Raw genomic sequence first — 23,668 nt, 5'->3', positions numbered from 1 at the left:
TCGTTTCAGCTGAAAGCAATTATTATTTTATGACATTGTTATCTTTTTTTATGATTATTGCTAGGTTGTTATTAGGTTCGTTCTACTGGAAAATTTTATATAGTAACCTTTATTTTTATGGGTTCTTGGGAAGACCTTTGAGTTCATATTAGCAGACTTCAAATTTACTATAAAATATTGTGTGTTGTCATTTCACAGTTTTATTTGGGAAAACACTAATTTAGAAAAGTTCCATGTTTCTGGGAACAAATTGTGCAAAAAACATTTAAAGTGCCTCTTTTATTCTTATTTGTAAGCTGCTCTGGATTAAAACATCTGCTAAGTGTATAAATGTAAATGAAGTCTACACTACCTGACAAAAATCTTGTTGCCTATCCAAGTTTTTCTGAACAACAAATAATAACTTGACGTCTATTTGATCATTTGTTATCAGAAGTAGCTAATATAAAAAGCAAAGGTCTCTAGATTACACTTATTTTACCAAAATAAAATCATGCAGAAAAAGAATTAATATATGTATGACTCTCATGATCTTGACCGACGGCATCCGTACATATGTGCAATGACTCAAATCATTTATTAATAAAGTCATCTGGAATGGCAAAGAAAGCATTCTTGCAGAACTCCCAGAGTACATCAAGATTCTTTAGATGCCTCCTCCTTCATCTTACCCCAGACATGCTCAATAATGTTCTTGCTGGTGGTTGTGGTGGCCAATCGTGGAGCACCTTGACCTTCTTTGCTTTCAGAAACTTTGATGTGGAGGCTGAGGTATGAGAAGGAGCGCTATCCTGCTGAAGAATTTGCCCTGTTCTGTGGTAATGTAATAGGCAGCGCAAATTTTTTGATACCTCAGACTGTTTTTGTTTCCATCCACTCTGCAGATCTCTCGCAGGCCCCATACTGAATGTAATCCCAAAATGTTTTTTCTTTCACCAAACTTGACTGATTTCTGTGAGAATCTTGGGTTCATGTGGTTTCCAATAGGTCTTCTGCAGTATTTGTGATGATTGGGATGCAGTTCAACAGAACAAGTTATTATTTGTTGCTCTTACAATTGGGATCAACAACAAGACTTTTGTCAGGTAGTGTTTGCCAAAGTCTACTACTACTGCTGCTACTACTACTACTACTCCTAGGTTATTATTAAGTTTTAATGTTCAATTCCAATGTTCAATTAAATATAAATTATTTATTTTTATATTTTTGTTGTGAAGACCTTTTGAGTTTCCGTTTGTATTTTTACAGTCTTATATGTGCAAACATCTAGACACTTTTATATTTAGACTTTTTTTATTTGATTGTAGGCACTAGTGTATATCACAATGTGATTAACTATCATACTTGATAATTACTCATGTTAAATTGCCAAAAAGTGTACAGTTAGATTAGAGGCCCTTGTTGGAAATACATTGGCCAGTAAAATAAAATGAAATAAAATGAAATAAAATGAAATAAAATAAAATAAAATAAAATAAAATAAAATAAAATAAAATAAAATAAAATAAAATAAAATAAAATAAAAAAGTCTAGTCAAGTCAAGTCAAGTCAAGTCAAGTCAAGTCAAAAGTAAAGTCAAGTAAAATAAAAAGGTGACGCGGTAGCTCAGCGGGTAGCATGATCACCTCACAGCAAGAAGGTCGCTGGTTCGAGCCTCGGCTGGGCAAGTTGGCATTTCTGTGTGGAGTTTGCATGTTCTCCCCGTGCTTGACATGAGGTGTAGGTGAATTGGGTATTCTAAACCATAGTGTATGGGTAAGAATGATTGTGTATGGATATTTTCCAGTGTTGGGTTGCAGCTGGAAGGGTATCCGCTGCAGAAAGCAAAAGCTAGAGAAGTTGGCGGTTCATTCTGCTTTGGCGACCCCTGATTAATAAAGGGACTTACTCAAAAATAAGTGAATGAATGAATGAATAAAATAAAATAAAATAATTATTAAATTAAATTAAATCATTTGGTTTCCTCCACAGTCCAAAGACATGTGGTACATACATTGGGTGAAAGTGAATGAGAGAGTGTACGGGTGTGTCAGGATAGTAAGTGAGTAAATGAAATGAAATTAAAGTTTTGACAAAACATCCTAATTATTGAGTAGTCTGATTAATAAGAGCATCTTTAAACAGTGCAAAAAAGGGAATAATCACTTCTGACAGGAGCGCACCCAGAGTTTCATTTCTGTCATTAATGACAAACACACACAGTCAAACAGTCAAGTGAAGCTGTGTAAACTTGCAATGAGTGACAGATTATAAGTTATAATGGGGGCGTTCTAATATTGTCACAATGCTTGCTTTCTGTGTATAATTTATTCATGATTTGAACAACAATTTTTTTTGTTTTCATGTTGCCAAGCGGGCCAAGATAAAACTGCCAAATCATTTTACCATTGTCTTGGCAATTCAATCATAACGTAATGTTTAAACAGCCATCATAACATTATTTATCATCATGTGGCTCTTTTTGGATTCTCTGAAGCTGTGTAAATTAAAAATGTAAAACAGGAAATACATTGGGAATATTGTTTTTTTTTACATCCCTCAAAATGGTCTATTCAGCAGCTTGGTGTTTCAAATCAACAGTTTAAATACATGTCTAAATATTTAACACTTGCAAAACCAAGTCTAGAGACCTAGTTTTGATCATACCTGCAACTACAAACAGAATGTATGTGTAATAATTGTGATTTCTCATCAAATCTCATCTTGTCTGTCAATGTTTGTTCATAAATATAAATGCTGTTGTCTGACATCTGATGAGCGAGTGGGCATGAGATATTTATGCTTGTGCTTTTGCAAAACAGCACGAGTGGAGTTGGTGTGCTGTGATGAATGTGTTTGCATATGAATTGACGTACACGTGACATTCAGTATGTGTGTCTGTTGTTATTATAAGATGTGTGAGCATCTCCCTGAGCATCTCGTTTGGCATTCAGTGCATCTGAGTGCTCGTTGTTGATCACACAGAGAAATGTGTGTGTGTGTCTGTGTGTGTGTGCCCAAACTCACACTGAGCATTACTGCTAACATCAGCACAGAGCACTAGACTAAACACCACATTACTCACTCTGGTATAGTAAATCTCAGCAAAACTCACTGGCTGTGTATTTGTGTGCTGACTTATCTGTAAGTATGTATCTGATCTCCTGAATGTCTCAATATGGCATGCTTGTCCTATGTACACTGTGCACAGTATGTAAATGTGCTGCCTGTGGGCTGTTGAATACCGCCGTGACCTGCTGCATTCGCCAAAAAATGTGCAGTGTGCAAGCTGAGCACACAGCTTGAGATGCTTCATCCCACAATGTAGCGCGCTGCACTTGACCTTCCATTTCCAGTGTAACAAATGAACCTGAGGCAATTTTAACTGAGCTATTTAACCTCCGTCTTGACTCATCATTTGATCAGACTGCCAAAAGGTTGCATTCTTTACACAAAATGGGATTAAAATGCTAAATAAAGATATTTGTTACTGAGATTAATGTAGGTGGATTCCACTCAGTTATAAGGTCATGTGACAGTTATGTTTGAAATGTTTTTTTTTTTTAGATTTTGTAGATATTGTATTTTAAAGAGCCCCGGTTATGGGTTTTTAAATTTGACCTTCCATGCAGTGTGTAACACAGTTCTAAGTGAATGAAAACATCCTGCTGAGGGTCAAATCTGAAAGTCCACCTTGTTTAAAAATATAGATTTTTTAAAATAAAAGATTCAATTGAGAGTCATTTAAATGATTCATCATTCATCCGGATATTTTGGCTGTTTATATCGACAACGACATGAAACAATATCAAATATGAAGTGCCAGATTCGATAAAACTTGTACGCATCTTTTCCCTTCAAACACTGTGTGGGTGCAGGTGTGTGTGGGACTGATCATGACTGAAGAAGATGAGTGAACATTATTGAGTAAACGTTCTGGTGATTAATGCAATTAACCCTGCAATGGGGGATTCATCAGCCATTTGTTAAAGGAAAGATCAGAAAAGACTATTGGAACTGTTCGTGGATTAGTTTCTTCTTCCATTTTTCTTCCATTTATTTTATTGCAAGTAAGTGTGATTAAAATGGTTGCCTCCTTGTTTTCTCTAGCTTGCAAAATATGTATTTAATTGTATTTTGGTACTTGTAATTGCTCCTTACAGCTTGTACTGTATAAAACCACATTGAAACACAGCTTTGTTTACAGATTTAAATGCGTATGTGAGCTTGCGATCCTCTGCTGTTTGTTGTTGCTATGGCCACCGTCAGCTGTTTCTACACACGTGCTGCAGTCAAGTTTCATAATAGTTCCGCTTTTGCCACTGTGTGTATTAATACTGAATGTGTGTCATGGTTACGCCTGCATTGGGCTCACACATTTACTCTGCACAACAATGTTGATAAGCCGTGTTGGGCCATTCTTTGTCTTACGCTGAACGCAGTTGACCAATCGCAACAGACTGAGTCATCTGACCAATCAGCGCAGATTAGCTTTGCGCTAAAGAGGAGTTTGGGAATGAAACGCTGAAAGAAGTCGTTTTAATAATTAGGTAAAAAATAAATGCATATTTTGAGACTATGAAAGCATTTTTTGTCCTTAGATGCAAATCATCCTGTTGTTGGAGAGCCACAAATTCAAAATATGACTTATTTAAATACATAATCGGGGCTCTTTAAAAAGGGCTCTGACAGCTTTTGATGTTGACAATTTAACTCTGTACTAACACAAAGTGACTGAGAAATAATCCATCGAGCAATTTTGTGTAAAAAACATTTATAAGCATAGATGTCTTGGGTATTTGGTGCTAGTCTTATTTGGGACTATTGTTAGGAGTTTATTAGACTTTCACTGACAGCCCACATGTAGTTTTAGTCAAGATGTCTATGTTTAGACAGCTATTAAACTTCTTTTAAATACAAAACATAAATATATATACACTAGATATCGCATAGGGACCCTGAGCATGTTTTGTACAGTGCTCCCAGGACAAGTGTCATTCAACCGCACTTGTCAAGACAGTGTTACTACGTGAAGATGCTGGACTTTAGCGATGTCTACAAGTGTGGTAGCGAGCAAACAAAAAAAAACAAAGCACAAAGCCAAAACATTTCATAGGTAAGATTTAGTTTTTTTTATGTTTTTGTATGTTATGAACTTTTGTGCTAAACAGGTAACGTTATCGATGATAATACAGTCACTTACTGCATTCACCATTAGGCAAAGTAGCACCAACTCACACTAAAACACTTGGCTTATGATAGTTTTGTTGAATAAAATCAGCAAACAATGCAAAAGAAATATGACGAGATGCTGCACTGCCAGAAACTTGTATTATTGTCGGCTAGTGAAGGAGTCGTTCATAACGGAGATTCTTTCACAAACGAGTCACTCCCTCCGTCAGTAAGAGAAGTGAAAGCAGGAGAGGAGGTGTGTTTCAGGACATGATTAGATCAAATTAAACAGGGAAGGTGGATAGTACATTTCCATACACAAACACAAGCTTTTTGTCAGGAATGCCTTTGCGATCACTTATCTATCAATGTAGAAAAGTGATGTAAAATTATAAGTTTCGTAATTAAAAAAAAAATTCATACTGACCTCCGGGAAAACTCCCAATCATAGATATATGTGTATATATGTAATTCTCTGGCTCTGGATGACCACAGTCCTCCACTGCAGCTTGGCACATTAATTTTAAAATGGCGGCTCTATTGACTCATTCCTTCTAATAGACAACAACAGGGTAGGAGACATATAATGTATATATCTATGAATACAAAAAATGCTTGCTGGGAATATACATAGCAATAAATCCATTTGCACAATAGTCTATAATATTTTAACTAGGGCTGCACATATTATTTTAGCATTGATATCGCAATATGTGCATCCACAATAGTCACATCGCAGGATTTACAATGTTGAATTAGAATTATTGCATGTTGACCTGAAGCCATAGTTCAGAACTTGGAGTCATTGGGGATTTTTACCATAATGGAGCAAATGCTTACATGTTTTTAAGGCCAGTGACTGTATGAGCATATTAAGAGAGTTTAAAGCATTCAGTAACAAGAAATTGTACAATTTTAAGCTTTAATAAAAAACATTTTATCGAATTATTCATACAATGAAGATGCCATGTAGTACTTATACATTTGATTATTCAATTTCTGTATCTAAATTTCTACCATAGAGCTATTTAAGTCAAATGGTGATATTGTATTCATATCACAATATATATCGCAGAGAAACAAAGCATAAGCAGATTTTCCAGTATTGTGCAGCCATAATTTGCCAAACTTTGGACACAGAAAGCCCATCATTATTTCCACATGGCTTATCAAGGGTTGAAGATGATATACAGTGTATGAGGGAGCATCCAGAACTGTTGATTTACTATTCTTTAGTAACAAGCCCCTGCAAATACCATGTTGTATGCATTTAGATTGCTGTAGTATTCTTCAGTAAAATGATGATTAAGACCAAAAAAACAAAAAAGCAGATGGACCCTCCCTCTTCACAAGGATCCACAGCAGTGTTTGATGGAGGAGAGTTCAAATTTTCCCAGGTCTGTCCATGCAACTACTGGGCGGGACATGTGCTAATGTTTCATGTTGATGTCATTTTGAACTGTTAAGAGCAAGTTGTGGTTGTGCCATGGTGCATTCGCTATTTACATGGCATACTTTGTAATCAGAGAATCTGAATGCTTCATTAGAGAGGAAATGGATCTGCTCTTGCGGGATGTTAAAGTGAGCCAAAGCCCCCTGAGGTGAAGAAGGTGTGGGAGGTTAGAGCAGCTTTCATATTCACGAAGACAATCATAATCCTTTAATTATTTTAATCATTTAATTTAGGATATTTAAAGATATTTCTGTGCTGCTGTGGATCTCTGTGTGTGTAATAGGTATATACAATATAGTGTGTGTATGCATGTTTTGGACTCACCTATCACTAATGCACTCTTTAAAGCAGTTTTTAGTTGGTCAATGGCGTGGTATTTCAGTTGGCTCAAAATAGCAATGAACCAACAATGTGCCTTAACACACCTCCTTTTCAGAACAGCATGCCAATAGGTGCACAAATGGGCACAGATGCATTTGCTATTTAAACAATGTAGCGCAGGACGTGAAAGTGATAAATTTGCTTGGCTAAAAATAGCAAAAAAACACTTCACAGCATGCCTGGTCCCACTTTGCAGGACGCTTTGATTCACTTAGAGCTTTGTTACGCACTGCATGAAAGCTCATTTTCAGAAATCCTAAATGGGGCACTATAAACTATTCAATATCTCAAGTTGTCAGAATTTGTGCTTTGTAACTTAACCAAAAAAGTGTGGGACTGCAACCTAAAGGAAGTTAAAGGTGTAAAAATCATAAGATGACCTCTTTAAGTGCTATGTAGCACTCTTTGTTGCTTACAGTTTCTGCAATGTATGCTTTCAGGTGTAATGCACATAATATTATTATGATGTAGTAAGTGATCTGGTTCATTCTAATTAACGCAGGTAAAATGTAGCCCAGAGTTTTAGGGTGTTTGCTCAGGGTTAACCATGGCATGCTTCTAATATTTTCACCACAGTGTCAGCAGGTGTTATCCTGACAATTATTTTAAAAGTTTGGAGAAATTTGGATGAGAAACACAGGAGAAACCATTTTTGCAGCATAAAAGTTATTTCTATTATACTTAATATTTTTTTTTATTTGAAAAAAATCTGTGAAAGTATGTATGTAAAATCTTATTTTGTTGTGATTGGAACTGTTTTAAAAGATGTATAAAGAGCACAGTGACTGCTAGACAGTTTTGAGGAAAACAGGACACAACAGGGTTAGTGGTAGCATGGTGTTACAAAAAGCCACACACTGTTGGACACCAAATAAATGAACAAAACACATTTTAAGTGAAATGTTGGGAACTTTTTATATAAAAAATGTTTTTAATTTATTTAAAATGTTTTTTTCATATTGTAATATTGCAAATAAATGGATTGTATAATAATAGTTAATAATGCAAATAAATCCAAATGTTTTTATCCAATAGATCAGGGGTGCCCAAACTTTTTTTTATGAAGAGCCAAAAACCAAACTTGGTTAAGAGAGGTGGGCTGAAGCTAATTATTCATTCAATCATTCTTTTTCTTTTCAGCTTAGTCCCTTTATTATTCAGTGGTCGCCACAGCGGAATAAACTGCCAACTTATCCAGCATATGTTAATAATAGCAGTGGATGCCCTTCCAGCCGAAACCAGTCATTCACACTCATACACTACGGACAATTTAGCCTACCCAATTTACCTGTACCGCATGTCTTTGGACTGTGCGGGAAACCGGAGCACCAGGAGGAAACCCACGCTAACACGGGGAGAACATGCAAAATGCCAACTGACCTAGTCAGGGCTTGAACCAGCGACCTTCTTGCTATGAAGCAATCGTGCTACCCACTTTGCCATCGGGCTACCCCCTAAGCTAAATATATGAAACTGTATTACATTATAGATGCCATGGTAACTTCCTAATTTAATAATATTTAAATATATATCGTATAATAGTATCAATAATGATATATTTTTCCATCTTTTATGATGTACTTATTATAATAAAACTATAAACATTCATTTAACCAACCGTAAATCTCATTTAAAACACAATGGAGTTGTGCTTTTTATATTTACAAAGAGAATACATTTTCACTTCATAGTGAGATATAGTCTATTGTTTTACAAAGTGCCACACATATGCAGTTGAAATCAGAATTATTAGCCCCCCTTTGAATTTTTTTTTTATATTTCCCAAATGATGTTTAACAGGGCAAGGAAATTTTCACAGTATGTCTGATAATATATTTTCTTCTAGAGAAAGTCTTATTTGTTTTATTTTGGCTAGAATAAAAGCTGTTTTTAATTTTTAAACACCATTTTAAGGACAAAATTAATAGCCCCATTAAGCTATATTTTTTTTCCGATAGTCTACAGAACAAACCATGGTTATACAATAACTTGGCTAATTACCCTAACCTGCCCAGTTAACCTAATTAACCTAGATAAGCCTTTAAATGTCACTTTAGCTGTACAAAAGTGTCTTGAAAAACATCTAGTAAAATATTGTTTACTGTCATCTTGACAAAGACAAAATAGATCAGTTATTAGAAATGTGTTATTAAAACTATTATGATTAGAAATGTGCTGAAGAAATCTTCTCTCTGTTAAACAAACATTTGTGAAAAATAAACAGGGTTCTAATAATTCAGGGGGGCTAATAATTCTGACTTTAACTGTACATCTGTCAACATCTAAAAAAAAATGTGTTTTAGGGTTTCATGACCACAAAAAAATCTGATGAATTCACATTTAATTCAGTTTTTTTTTTGTAGCTCAGCAATGAAACAAATAAACTAAAGTTCATGTAAATGACAATCTCTGATTAAGCGATTCTCCCCAACCAAACCTGTAATTTGTCCATCCCTTCTTTGATTGGTTGGTGGGCCAAATCAAAGTTTAACATGGGCCAACTAAGACCCACGGGCCCTAGTTTGGGCATCTCTGCAATAGATAAATAAATAAACATGTTGTGCTATGTACAATAAAAAAATGAGTTAAGTACTGAGAAAATGTACTGTTTAAAGTAAACTGAACTTCAATTAATTGTGTGAAATCTGACTTTATAAGCAGGTGTTACAACTATTTCTGTTACAATACCCCGCAGGTGGGGTAAATAGTAACATTTTTACTGCTGGCACTTCCTCCACAGGACTAATACTATATTCTACAGATATAGTATGAGCATTATGGCAACACTGTATGTGTTTCCGAGCACATCCAGTAACTGTCTGGTTTTCTACAAGCACCTTGAGACTTCTAACAGCTCTGTGATATAGTGCTAAGTGATTTCTATCTCATCTCAATCAGCGCAATCCATAAACTCCTCCAGCGTGTTGTGCTGATGTAATATCCTGTGCTCCTAAGAGCCGGACACCCTGTGAGAGATGGATGGAGCTCTTCACGTATGTGGCTGTGAACAGTCTGCTTCTATCACCACTCTGCAGACTCCCCGCCTTTCAATCACCTTCACCATGTCTGGATGACGAACCCAAGGCCCTTCAGTTCTCGCTTTCACTCATATTTCTTGTCTCCGTCGCTCTTTCTCTCTCCCAGTAGCCTTTATTTTTCCTCTCCACATGCTCCTAAATCCCCTCGTCTCTGGTCTCTCCAGTTGTCTGGGTGGGTTTTGCTAGCAATCCCTCTTTGCCTGTGTGCTGATAAGGCTTCACTGAGAGCTTTCAGATCCCACTGATTATGTCTGGTCTCTTTGTGTGCTGTTTTCTGAAAATCTCCGCATCTCTCTCACAGCATCCAGCACGGATGAATGAATGCCTTTTAAAGCTATAAGGCTCTTGAAAAGCACCCTTGTTGTTTTAAAAGGACATCGTGGTTTTCATCTAGAGAGGAAGGTTTAATTCTGCCTTCCTTTCTTCTCACTGTTTATCGTCTTTTAGGGATTAGGATTGTGCGTGAGTCTGTGAGGATGAGATTCGGTGCATTATTGCTTATCCCAGGTTTTTTTTTTTCTTTACATTTCATTGTCATTGACCTTTCTGCATCAGTAAATATTTGTGTCAATGACATCAATGAATAGATTTTATGCCTTAGCTCAGGGTTGTATACAATATACGGTATATGCTCTGCTGGTGGGCCACCATGTAGACTTCAGCTTCGACCTGCTTCAGCACACCTGCTTAAATGTTATTAAATGGTCCTTCTTATAGGGTCCTTTGTTAACCCTTGAGAGGAATTATCTATATTCTGTTTGTCCCAAAAATTAAGGATCATTCATTAATTTTCCTTCGGCCTAGTCCCTTATTTATTAGCGGTCGCTACAGAATAAACCACCAACTATTTTGGCATTTGTTTTAGGCAGCGGAAGCCCTTCTTGTCACAACCCAATCCTGATAAACACCCATACACTCACATTGATTACAGCTAATCTAGTTAATCCAATTCACCTATAGCACATGTCTTTGGACCCACGCGAACACTGGGAGAACATTCAAGCTCCGCATAGAAATGCCAACTGGCCCAGATGGATCTTGATCCTGCGACCTTCTTGCTGTAAGGCGACAGTGCTAACCACTGAGCTGCAAATTTAAGAGTCATAAACTTCTAAAATAAGCATCCAGATTATTGTCAATCCTCATTTTTTCTGCTTGAAACAAAAACCTCAGCATTTATCACAAACTCTGTGGATATCTACACTGTTAACGCTTACTGTAGATTATACAGTAAATAAATGTAAAATAGCCAGTGTTTAGCTGTAATGAAAGGAAACAGTATTTTACTGTAAAAGGAGTAGACTTTGTATGAAATTGTGCAGTGCAAAGAATAAATTCAGTAAACTACTTTTTGTACCCATTACAGATAGTTACTGTGATAATAAATGGTAAATTACTGCTTAACCATTACTGCCCCATCTACTCTGATGCTTTATGTTGCTATATATATATAGCAATATATATATATATATATATATATATATATATATATATATATATATATATATATATATATATATATATATATAATATATATATATATATAATATATAATAAATATATATATATAATATTTATTATTTATTTAATAAATAACTATTAAAAAATGTGTCTGGAAAACTTTAAATGAAGTAAGTAAAAGTGGCATTACAGTATAGTATAAAGGCTTTCCTAAATAAATGTATTAATCAGGTAATTTTTTTCATTATTTATTTATTTATTTGCTTTGGATGAAGTTTTTATATTTTTATTGTTTTTATTCAATGATATATGCATGATTGTGATAAATGTAGACACAATTTAATATGGCATTCGTGCTTGGATTCACACCAAAAAATTTGGTCTGAGATCAGCAGAACAAGAAATCTCAAACCGCTTGAAAATTAACTGTGGAATTCACTTGTGGTGAGAATGTAATCCCACCCAATGGAGCAACAAACTAGGCTTGATTGAACTGTGATGTGTTATTACATATTCTGCATGTAAAGAACAGTTCCTAATGCCTCTCAGAATGTGGGTTAAAATGGAGCAAAGACAATGTATAATGTCTAACCCAAATTAGTTTTGAGTTTACTTGCAAATGAAATGTTTTAGTCCATTTAAAATCATTGTATTGTGAAACCAAACCCAGAAGAAAGTGCAACATTTAACAGTTTTCCTGTCTGCATTATAATTGAATTCTGTCAATCATCAAATACTTTTTTATAAAGTTATTCCCACAATTCCTTACTCCATATCAATATCATTGCCACAGCCATATCACCCTGCAGCCCAAGAGTGGTTACTCACTGAAGGTAAGCAGGGCTGAGTCTGGTCAGTATCTGTATGGGAGACCACATAGAAAAACAAGTTTGCTGTTAGAAGTGGTGTTAGTAAGGCCAGCAAGGGGCGCTCAATCTGAGGTCTGTATAAGTTCCAATGCCCCATTAAAGTGTAGGAGACACTATACTCTCAGTGAGCACCATCTTTTGGATGAAATGTTAACCCAGGTCCTGACTCTCTTTGGTTGTTAAAAATCCCATGGTACTTCTTGTAAAAGAGTAGAGGTGTAAAGGCTAATTTATATTATGTACTGTATAATCGGATGCAGCCTTTGCATGGTTGCATTGCCCTACGCCGTGGCTGACATTGACACTGACGCACACTTCTCAAAAAAGGTACCTACACGTCGCAGTGTAAGCTCTGTATTTGGTCAGCTTTATAACTGTGACCAGTGTGGGCGGGACTGAGAGCTGTGCGAATCCCTTGAAGCGAGTGTTTTAAGTGTCCATGAACGAGCTCCAAATGGAAACTGTTGATTTGTGTTTACCTTAAGATTAAAGTTGTTGCACTTCCACTGGATCCCATATCCGAATGAGTGAGTTTTAACTACTTAAAAAAAAACATAAAAACCTCCTGCCAGCTAGTGTTTCGGAAGTGTTAGAGTGCAGAGTAACACAAACAGCATACTGAAGTATAAATGCTCTGCTACGCGCGAGGCAGGCGCTGTGTGTCACGGCGATCACTCGACATAGAAATATAAACCAGTCCTAACACCGGCATCCTGGCCAAATTACCTCCGGTCCTTACCCATCGTGGCCTCCCAATCATCCCCATCCACCAAATTAGCTGTATCACTTTCTCTTCACTCCACCTATAGCTGGTGTGTGGTGAGCGCACTGGCGCTGTTGTCTTGTGGCTATGGTCACATCATCCAAGTGGATTCTGCACACTGGGGGTGGTGTGAAGGGATCCCCCGTCATGATTGTGGAGCTCTTTGGGTGTATGGCCATACACGATAAATGCACTACATAAATACACACAATACATTTCAGCACATTATCACTGTGGTGTTGGAATGTAACTAAAATCAAACTTTATAGTTACTCAATCTCTCTTTTCTGTCTTTTTTCAGAGGCTTTTGACATGGTGCTTCGTCTGGGCCGTAATTCCACTCTGATGGTGTTACGCGAGGAGTTTCCTGGTTTGGGGGCTGGAGCCAGCGGAGCCGTCACGCAGTTATTCCTGGATATGTCACTTTACATTCTGGGCTCTGATGCCAATGTAAACGACATGGTCTCCACCTTCTTCTCTCGCCTTTTCCCTCTCACCTACCGTCGACTTCTGGGCAATGGGGCCGTGGCGGGCATCTCTGAAGAATGCCTCCGCGGGGCCTGGAAAGGGAGCTCTGCTTATGGGTCATTTCCCAAGATGATGATGACCCGACTGTCCCGCTCACTCCTGGCCACTCGGGTCTTCCTGCAAGCGCTGAATTTGGGCATAGAAGTGGTCAACACCACTCAGCATTTGCGGGCAGGTAGAGATTGTGGGCGCTCACTTCTGAAACTGTGGTACTGCCCGCACTGTCAAAGCCTGCTGGAGGCCCGGCCGTGCCGTCCACTGTGTGTCAGCACCATGGGAGCATGTTTGGGGGGAACCACGGAGGTACAGCCTCATTGGAGAGCATATGTGGATGAACTGGGGTCACTCGCCGCTGCCATGAAGGGGGAACAGGACATCGAGGCTGTGGTGCTCCGACTGCATGTCATTATCAGACAGGCTCTCAAACAAGCCGTGGCAAGCAAGAGCAAAGTCAGCGCCCAGGTGAGTGACACATGGTCTCAGAAACAAGGTATGAATTCGAATGCTGTAGGCGACTGCAGCCATTTTGCTAACTTCAGCCATTTTTGCTAACGCCATCTCTCTCCAAAACTCAACCTCCAAAGACTTGTCAGCAAAGTCAGTGTCAGCAGACCCGAACGAGTGAAATGAAGAGTGTTTCTGACTGGCTAGTTTTCTGATTGAGCCCAGGGCTATCAAACTCAAAAAACTGTCGAGATTTCTCAGGACACCTTTTTTAGTTAGTACTTTAGTTTACATGAAAGTTCTTGTCAAGGTATTGCAGGTTTTTAATCACCAGGCTTTATTTTATCATTGATCTGTCAACATGATAACATAACATTTACTTTTAGTGATTCAGATTCATCTTTAAGACTTTAACCTTTATGCACACTTTAGCATTCATGTCAACCACACATCAATTCTAAGTGTACTTCATTCAATAGAGTGCTCGAAACATATGCACTAGAAAGGTTTACACTCGTCTAGTGTCTGCAATGTTTCTTTACAGATGTTTTAAACAATAAAAATGTCTTTGTTCTTTTTTTAAAGATGGGTAGTGGATATCTTTGATTCTCTTTGATATGAGAATCTATTGCAAACTTGAGAATTTAGTTTTGGTTTTATCTTTTCCTACTGTGAAACAGTGTCTCTGCACAGTGTTAATAACAAGTAGTTAAAATAACTCCAAGAATAACAGCTTCACATTTATTGTACATGTGATTAGAAAAATCTGTCTGGATGTGTGCAGCTTGCAAAAAACTTATAATATCATTATACATCCCCTAGTTCACATATACAAAATAGGGATGGAAATGGCCAGTGCAGAGTAACTCTTTATATATACACAGTATATTGGACATAACTGGTAAATTGATATATAGGCAAATAAATATACAGGTACATTCTCATAGATATTTTTATTTTTATTTTATGGCCTGTTTGCAAGAACAATTAGAAAATCAATACAGTGGACAACTAATTTGTATTAATTTTGTAATATAATTTTTTTTACATATATATTAAAAAAATAATAATAGAATAAGGGCAGCATGCTGGCTCAGTGGTGGCTGGCTAAGCACTGTTGCCTCACAGCAAGAAGGTCACTGGTTCGAGTCCCGGCTGGGCCAGTTGGCATTTCTGTGTGGAGTCTGCATGTTCTCTCCTTGTTCATGTGGGTTTTCTCTGGGTGCTCTGGTTTCCCCCACAGTCCAAAGACATGCGGTATAGATAAACTGGGTAAATAAAAGTGGGCGTAGTATATGAGTGTGCGTTTGATTGTGAAAGTGTATAGGTGTTTCAGGCACAGGACGTCAACATGACGTCAGATTGACGTTGTACCCCAACCTCGTGGGATGTTGCATTTTGATTGGAAATGTCAAAAATCATTTTGAAATGTATTTTGAAAACGTCAATGTCCAACATCGGAAAGACATTGCATTTTTGTTACTTTCCAACGCAACCTCAAATCAACAAAATATAAACGTCTAATGATGTTACAGCTTAAAGTGGTGTGGACATTACCGCTATAACGTCTATCAGACGTAGGATTTCAGTTGCCATACCTGATCAATAAATGTCAGTATTGGACGTCAATATGACGTTGGTTTAAGATGTTGGCTCGGCGTTGGATTTTGGTCACTTTCTAACACAACCTAAAATCAACAAAATATCATTCATGACGTCATATCATGTCATTATAGGACGTCAAAAAATCTAAATCTAACCTAATAATATTAATGTCTTATGTGTCTTCTGGGAAGGGACTTTTCTGAAGGAAAATGAATGAATGAAAGAATATTAGTAGAATTTTTCTTTAAATACTTGTAAGCAAACGTGGTGAAAAAAATATGAAAAATGTATCAGCCTAAATATATCAAGCCTATATATTTATTTAACATTGGGCTGATAACAAAGAATTTAGTATGCCAATAACCATCTAGTGGTTAGTATGCTGAATCTTGAATCTTTCCTGACCTTACCTGATCCCATCCCCCCTCTCTCTCACCCACTTTACTTCCTGTCATAGTAAAAGCAAAAACAAAACAAATCACTAAAAAAAGAGTAATTAATTTTGTTTTGTCTGCTAATACCAATACAGCAGTCCATATACCGTGTATCCTTTGTAAAAACATTTTTTTTTAATCACAATTATTTTACTTCTTCTGAAGAATGATTATTAATTTTTTTAATTCTTCTGAAGAATGATTATTATATTATATTATATTATATTATATTACATTATATTATATTATATTATATTAATAAATTATACTATATTATATTATAATATTATTAAATTATAATATATTGTATTAAATTATTTTAAATTGTATTAGAGGATATTATATTATCTTATATTATAATATGTTATATTGTATTATATTATATTATATTATATTACAATATATTGTATTATATTATATTATATTATATTATATTATTAAATTATAATATTTTGTATTAAATTATATTATATTATATTATATTATATTATATTATATTATATTATATTATATTATATTATATTATATTATATTATATTATATTATTAAATTATCATATTTTGTATTAAATTATATTATATTATATTATGTTATAATATGTTATATTGTATTGTATTGTATTGTATTATATTATATTATATTATATTATATTATATTATATTATATTATATTATATTATATTATATTATATTATATTATATTATATTATATTATTAAATTATAATATATTGTTTTATATTATATTATATTATATTATATTATATTATATTATATTATATTATATTATATTATATTATATTATATTATATTATATTATTAAATTATAATATTTTGTATTAAATTATATTATATTATATTATATTATATTATATTATATTATATTATATTATATTATATTATATTATATTATATTATTAAATTATCATATTTTGTATTAAATTATATTATATTATATTATGTTATAATATGTTATATTGTATTGTATTGTATTATATTATATTATATTATATTATATTATATTATATTATATTATATTATATTATATTATATTATATTATATTATATTATATTATATTATTAAATTATAATATATTGTTTTATATTATATTATATTATATTATATTATATTATATTATATTATATTATATTATATTATATTATATTATACATTATATTATATTAGACGAGCAAGTAATGCGCTCAATCCACTTTCAGTAACCATTCTAAACACTCTAAAACATTTTCCAAACACTAACTCCAAGAACCAGCAAAGCTTTTTCTCGGATGGTCCGTTGACGGGGGCAAAAGACGTTTAAACAGCAATAACACACTCCAGCTGCTAGCGTATGTTAGCAAGATCAGGAGGCCAAGTGCTCATCAAATATTAAATGTGAGCAATGCTGGAGTTTGTTCTGAAACGCCATACTGAACTCTCCACTTTAAAGCCCAGAATCCAATGCACTCCTATTATTCATCAAAGCTCCATCTTCCACTTATCTCCTCCTCCGCAAAAGTGTAAAATACTCCACCTTAGGTTAGTGTGTGTGCGTGTGTGTTTGGTTCATGCAGTGTTTGTGGACATCAGAGAGGCCTTTGATAAGAGAAATATGAACATGCTATTTATTCCTGAAGGGGTAATAGGGCCGCTTGATGGGGCTCCTGTGAAGTTTTAACAGCGGGGTCCTGAAGGAACCATCGCACATTTCTTGTACTTTTGACCATGTAACCTCACATTAAAGTGCTACATGTAAAAATAACCACACTGCATACTGCCATAGGCTGTTAATATATACTTAGCGAATCATAATATGTCTATAGCTAAATGTCCACATCCTCTCTTGCCTTTGCTAAATACAGAGGCTGTAGTGTGGCTGTGTGGGAGAGAAGTGATATTAAAGTCTGTGTTTACCCACTCTAGGTGTTTGTATGTTGACTCAGACCTCTATATGTATGGTAATGTGTCCTTCGATATCAAGTGCCATTGACACTGATGCTTGCCAACTGGTTTTGTAGTTTATTGCTTAATAACAGGACAATGCGTGTGATGGAGAGAAGGTTCAGCACTAGCTGGGTTTGCGTTCATGCGTTTTTATTTATCACATTATACTGATTTAATTACACTTCTTAAAGGTGCCATATACTACATTGGTTTAATAAGTAAAATTGTTCTCTGATATCTACAAAGTATGTTTATGGCTTCGGTAAGTTAAAAAAAATCTCCAGAAATTGATTTATGAGGTCATTTATTACTCCATAAAATACCTATAGAATCTGAAGGTCCATGATTGACCATATATGGTTCGTATTGTGAATATTAAAGAGCTCCGCCCTGGTGTGTTACTCTTACATACACACACACACACAGAGCATGATGTATGCTGAACACAGACAAATAAAAACCCAATCAGAGTAACGTTAACCTATTGTTCTCAGCATATCTGTTGTGGATGAAGGCTAAATTATAATAAATTAATGAAATGAAATTTGATAATGCAAATGGCTTATCAAACGCAGCCTGAGGCACGCATTTAAATGACAGCTTTTTCATGTTCTCAGAGCTGCATATGATTCGTGTTTTCTTGATGACGTGGCTGCTCGTCAGGTCCGGATGATTGACCCCAAAGTAGTCCTACATGCAAATGCAGAGGCCATGGCCCATGAGTCTCGTCACAGTCTGTTTTGTCCTCTTATTGGTTCGTTGTCTACCGGGGTTTTACACTTGTGGAATTGACATGAGAACCAGAAAATGTATGTCTATTTCCACATACTGATGTAATATAATATTATTTTACTATGCCTTGATATACCCATTTGCATTATACTGTAGGGCACCTTTAAAAACAAATGCGCTCAAATCTGGTTCGTCACATTATTTGCACAAGTGTAATTGTACATGATTTTATGGCCGTGATTAAACAATTAAAACAAGGAAGCAAATTAGTAAAATTAAGCCATGGATTACATCAAACAAAGGAACTAATAAATCAAGTGGCCATTATTTACTCTAAATGAGGGAGTGAATTAATCAAACATGCCAACTTATTGTTTATGAGAGTGAATATCACAATCCAGGGCCACAAAATGCTTGCAAATGTATCACATATTTATCAGATAATAAATTGAGTGTACTCCAAATAAGTATTTATCTTTGTTGATTGATGCATTGATTGATTGATTGATTGATTGCTTGATTGATTGATTGATTGATTGATTGATTGATTGATTGATTGATTGATTGATTGATTGATTGATTGATTGATTGATTGATTGATTGATTGATTGATTGATTGATTACATGGATTTAACTCATATAATATATGATAACTAATCTTTTTCTTTTGATCAAGCTGATTAGAAATACTTATCATTTTCATTTAGTTTAACTAAAAACTAAAATAATAAAATATATACAAGCAATAAAAAATTTGAAAACTAGAGGTTTTCTTATGACCTAAGATACTATTTATGATTGTTGCAACCTAAAATAATGTTTTGCTTTGAAAATATACACAACTTATTTACAATTGTACATTCTTTATCACTTTTTTATTTTAATGAAGTGTTTGCATCCTAACCCTTTTGCATTATATTTGATACTTTGTTACATATTTGAAAATAAACAAAACGAAAAATAAAGAAATGCTTCAAAATCAGAAATAATTTATTAAAGCTTTTATGTTTAAAATGTTGAGGCGGCACGGAGGCTAAGTGGTTAGCACTATCCACTCACAGAAAAAAGGTCGATGGTTTGAGTACCGGCTGGGCCAGTTGGCATTTCTTTGTGGAGTTTGCATGTTCTCCTCATGTTTACACGGGTTTCCTCCGTTTGCTCCGATTTCCCCCACAGTCCAAGGACATGCGGTATAGGAAAATTGGGTAGGCTAAATTGTCCAGAGTGTATGAGTGTGAATGAGTGTGTATGGATGTTTCCCAGAGATGGGTTGCAGCTGGTTTCCTCCGGGTGCTCCGGTTTCCCCACAGTCCAAAGACATGCAGTTTAAATAAATGAGTGTACTGCATGAGTTTGTGTGTGAATACGAGAGTGTATGGGTAATTCCCAGACTGGGTTGCGACTGGAGGGGCATTCGGTGAATAAAACATATGATAGAATAGTTGATGGTTCATTCTGCTGTAGTGAGCCCTGATAATCAGGGATTTAGCCGAAGGACAATGATTAAATGGATGTTTAAAATGTCTGCTAAACAGCACTTAGAAAATATAAAAAAAATACAGGAGGGCTAATAAATTTGACTTTAACTGTATATTACTATCAATACTCTCCTTACTGTAGCAGTAAAAATCTATTAAAAAATAACAACAATGTTGTCACATTAGTTTACAAAGGAAAATATGCCTTTATCTCTTACAAATAAAACACAAAAAATGTATTTCTGAAAAGTATTGCTGCATTACAAAATATAAATGTTCAAAAATGAAATATGCCATTTCTGTTTAATCAAACTGTATTAGTCAAACCAAATGTACAGAAATGTACAGAAGCTCATTTGAAATTCCAGGCTTTGCATACATTTTATAGGAACTGTACATTCAGTCAGCTGTGACTGCTTAGAGACCATCCTAGGGATTATTCAGTCGACTTTGGGGAAGATGTGTCCCAATTGCCTGCACGTCCACCTTTGACCTAAAAATGACATTGTGACACTTTTAAAATGTCAATCTTCCTTGAATTCATTACTCCACAGGCCCTGCAAGAACACAGGTTACGTCTAGTGAGGAAAATCACTGTGTTTAGACACAAATCAGACACTTTACAGACAAACACACACACACACACCATCTTTAGCCTAATTGGCTGTTTTCACTACGACAGACCCCTTGTATTTGGGCGGACAGCTGTTGATCACACAAAAAGAGAAAAAATAGTAAGAAGAAGAGCACAAAACTCTTTTCTCCACCTCAACATTCCCTTGAAAAGAAAACAGTGAACAAAAAGAGCGTACACACACACACACACACACACACACACACACACACACACACACACACACACACACACACACAGATAATCGCACACTGGAGTGAAGAATGCTATGGATGCCATGAAGTTTCTGATCGATTCTCGACAACAGCTCAGCTCTGTAGCTGCTGAACTCGAGCAAGGACTTCGCTGTTTGTGAAGCTTCAGCTTTTGTAACACAGAAACTGTGTGGAAAGGTCACACACCTACACATGTGCTCTACAACCATCAGAGGTGGAGAGCAGATAAAAGCATCAATGCCACGAACTGAACTGTATTTTCAAGCCGTGTGGTGGTAGTTAAGCTGTTTCAATGTACTTTTGTAGTACTGCAGAAGTGTAATATAAAATGCTATAACAGTGTTCTTTGTTACAGAAAAATGTCTTATGGGATAGTTCACCCAAAAATAAAATCTTTCTCACTATTTACTCTCCCTCAATTGGTTTTAAACCTTTATGAATTTCTGTTGGAGGCAAAAGAAGATATTTGGAAGAATGCTGGAAACCTGTAACTATTTACTTACTTAGGACAAACAAATGTCATGGAAGTCAATGGTTACAGGTTTCCGTTATTCTTCAAATTATCTTCTTTTGTGTTCGACAGATGTAAGAAACTAATTAAGGTTTGGAACAAGTAAAGAGTAAATATATGAGCAATTCTAGTATTATGAAATTCACATTTGCGATTAAAAACTTGAAACATATATTCATAGAGAATGTAGATAATTAGTTCCCCTTCGGGGGGAACTTCAGCACTATAAGTGGATTTGATTGTAAAATCCACGCATTGGGAGGTTCGGTTCAGAAGCTACTCGTCTGAAAGAGTATTGAACGGGCCAATTAAGAATGAATTGGCAGCGCAAGCCTGCGCAGGTGAGCGGCATAAGCAATCAACTGAGTATATAAGCTCACCTGGCGCCAGCAGACGCTATCCTTTTCGCTTCAGAGACTTTCTGATCGAGTCGATGAGGGTTCCTCCTGCTGTGACCAGCGATTCTGAGCGAACGAGAGCATTCTCCCGGTCCAGAGTGTGTACACGCAGTGGCAGACGGTCGAGCTGGGTTTCTCCCTTGCCTGGCGTTCTTTGGGTCCGGTCCTCCAGAGCGGTGCGTATAAAGTTGCAAACTTCACAGAAAGAGCAACACAGTCGTGCAGCACGTCCTTATCAGGACGGCGCTCCGACTGTGCGTTTCTGGATGCGGTGGTTTCCTGTCCTCGGATGATGGGCGCGGGCACTGCGTTGCATGTCTGGGGGTCCAGCATGTTAATGCGCTGCTCGCGGGCAGTTCATGTCGTCATTGCGATGCCATGACTGTTGCGCAAGATCGCGGTTAGCCTTTGCAAAAGGGTGAACCACCCCAGTTGTCCCCTGCTCTGCAGCGGGCACTCGGGCAGATCTGAGGGTTTCAGCGAGAGATAATCCGTCGCCCACGGGCCCGCGGACCTCCCGCTCCTCTAAGCGCTCTATCCAAGCTTCGGGCGGGGGAAGCGATCCGTCTAACAGATGGTAGCCCTTACGCCCGATGACACCGGAGACCAGATGTCCACCGCGGCATCGGAGGGTGGGCTTTCATTGTCCGATGATGATCCAGACCCGCTCGCCCCCTTCGGGCTGGTGAGCACTGTCACTACGGATCCTGAAACGGACATGTTAGCCGTGCTTTCCCGGGCTGCTTCGGCCGTGGGTTGGAGATGGTTTATCCCCCAGCTCCGCGGCCGGACCGACTAGAGGGGCGTTCCCTTCTTCCCGGAGGTGCACAGTAGGCTCACGCGGTCTTGTAAAGCACTTTTTTCTGCTCGTGCTGCGTGTTCCTCCACCCTAACCACTCTTGACGGTGAAACAGCCAGGGGGTATGTGGCGATTCCTCAGGTTGAGTGCGCGATGGCGGTAAATCCGCGCGGCGCCTCTTCTTGGCGGGGTCCGCCTCGTCTCCCATCCAAAGCCTGTAAGTTATCTACCTCCCTCGGAGCTAGAGCTTACATAGCTGCGGGCCAGGCTGCTTCCGCCTTGCATGCGATAGCCACCTACCAGCGCTACCAAGCGCAGGCGCTGGCCGAGCTGCACGAGGGTGGGTCCAACCCAGGCTTACGAGCTTCGCACCGCCGCCGACTTAGCTCTTCGGACTACTGAGTCCGCTGCGTGTGCGTTGGGGAGGACGATGTCCACATTAGTGGTCCAGGAGCGCCACCCCTGGCTGATATGCGCAAAGTCGACAAAGTCCGCTTTCTTGACTTCCCCATATCCCCAGCCAGGTTCGGCGACACTGTCTGTGAATTCACCCAGGAATTCAAGGCGGTGAGAGAGCAGTTGGTGGGTGATGTCTTATCGGCGGTCCGTAGCCCGCTCCGCCCGCCGTGCCATTCATACCTGCTCCTCGCCGAAGGCGCCCGCCTACGAGAGCTGCTCCGCCCCCGCACACGCCTCTGGCGAAGCGAGCGCGTCGGGCACCTCGGAAGCAGGCAGCCCCCCTGCCCAGAACGCCGCTAAGTCCGGCAACGGACCGCGAAGCGCCCCTGGGACAGGCCATCTGGAGAAGAGGGAACTTGCTCTTTCCCCGCTGGAG

At 37.2% G+C, this 23,668-nt stretch overlaps 1 protein-coding gene across 2 annotated transcripts in view; it reads left to right on the top strand.

Moving 5' to 3' along the window:
- Window positions 1-23,668, top strand: part of gpc3 (glypican 3) — a 296,516-nt gene that overhangs the window by 127,388 nt on the left and 145,460 nt on the right. For both annotated transcript variants that reach the window (XR_012389405.1, NM_001305618.1), the window contains exon 3: window positions 13,418-14,106. Coding sequence is in view for 1 of the 2 variants with exons in the window: in NM_001305618.1 (NP_001292547.1) it covers window positions 13,418-14,106 (689 nt within the window). In the remaining variant the exon portion in view is untranslated. The remainder of the gene's footprint in view (window positions 1-13,417; window positions 14,107-23,668) is intronic.

Source organism: Danio rerio, chromosome 14, assembly GCF_049306965.1.
Source record: "Danio rerio strain Tuebingen ecotype United States chromosome 14, GRCz12tu, whole genome shotgun sequence".
Classification (NCBI taxonomy): Eukaryota; Metazoa; Chordata; class Actinopteri; order Cypriniformes; family Danionidae; genus Danio; species Danio rerio.
Note: the sequence above shows the minus strand (reverse complement) of the source record. Positions and strands in the feature narration are given on the sequence as shown.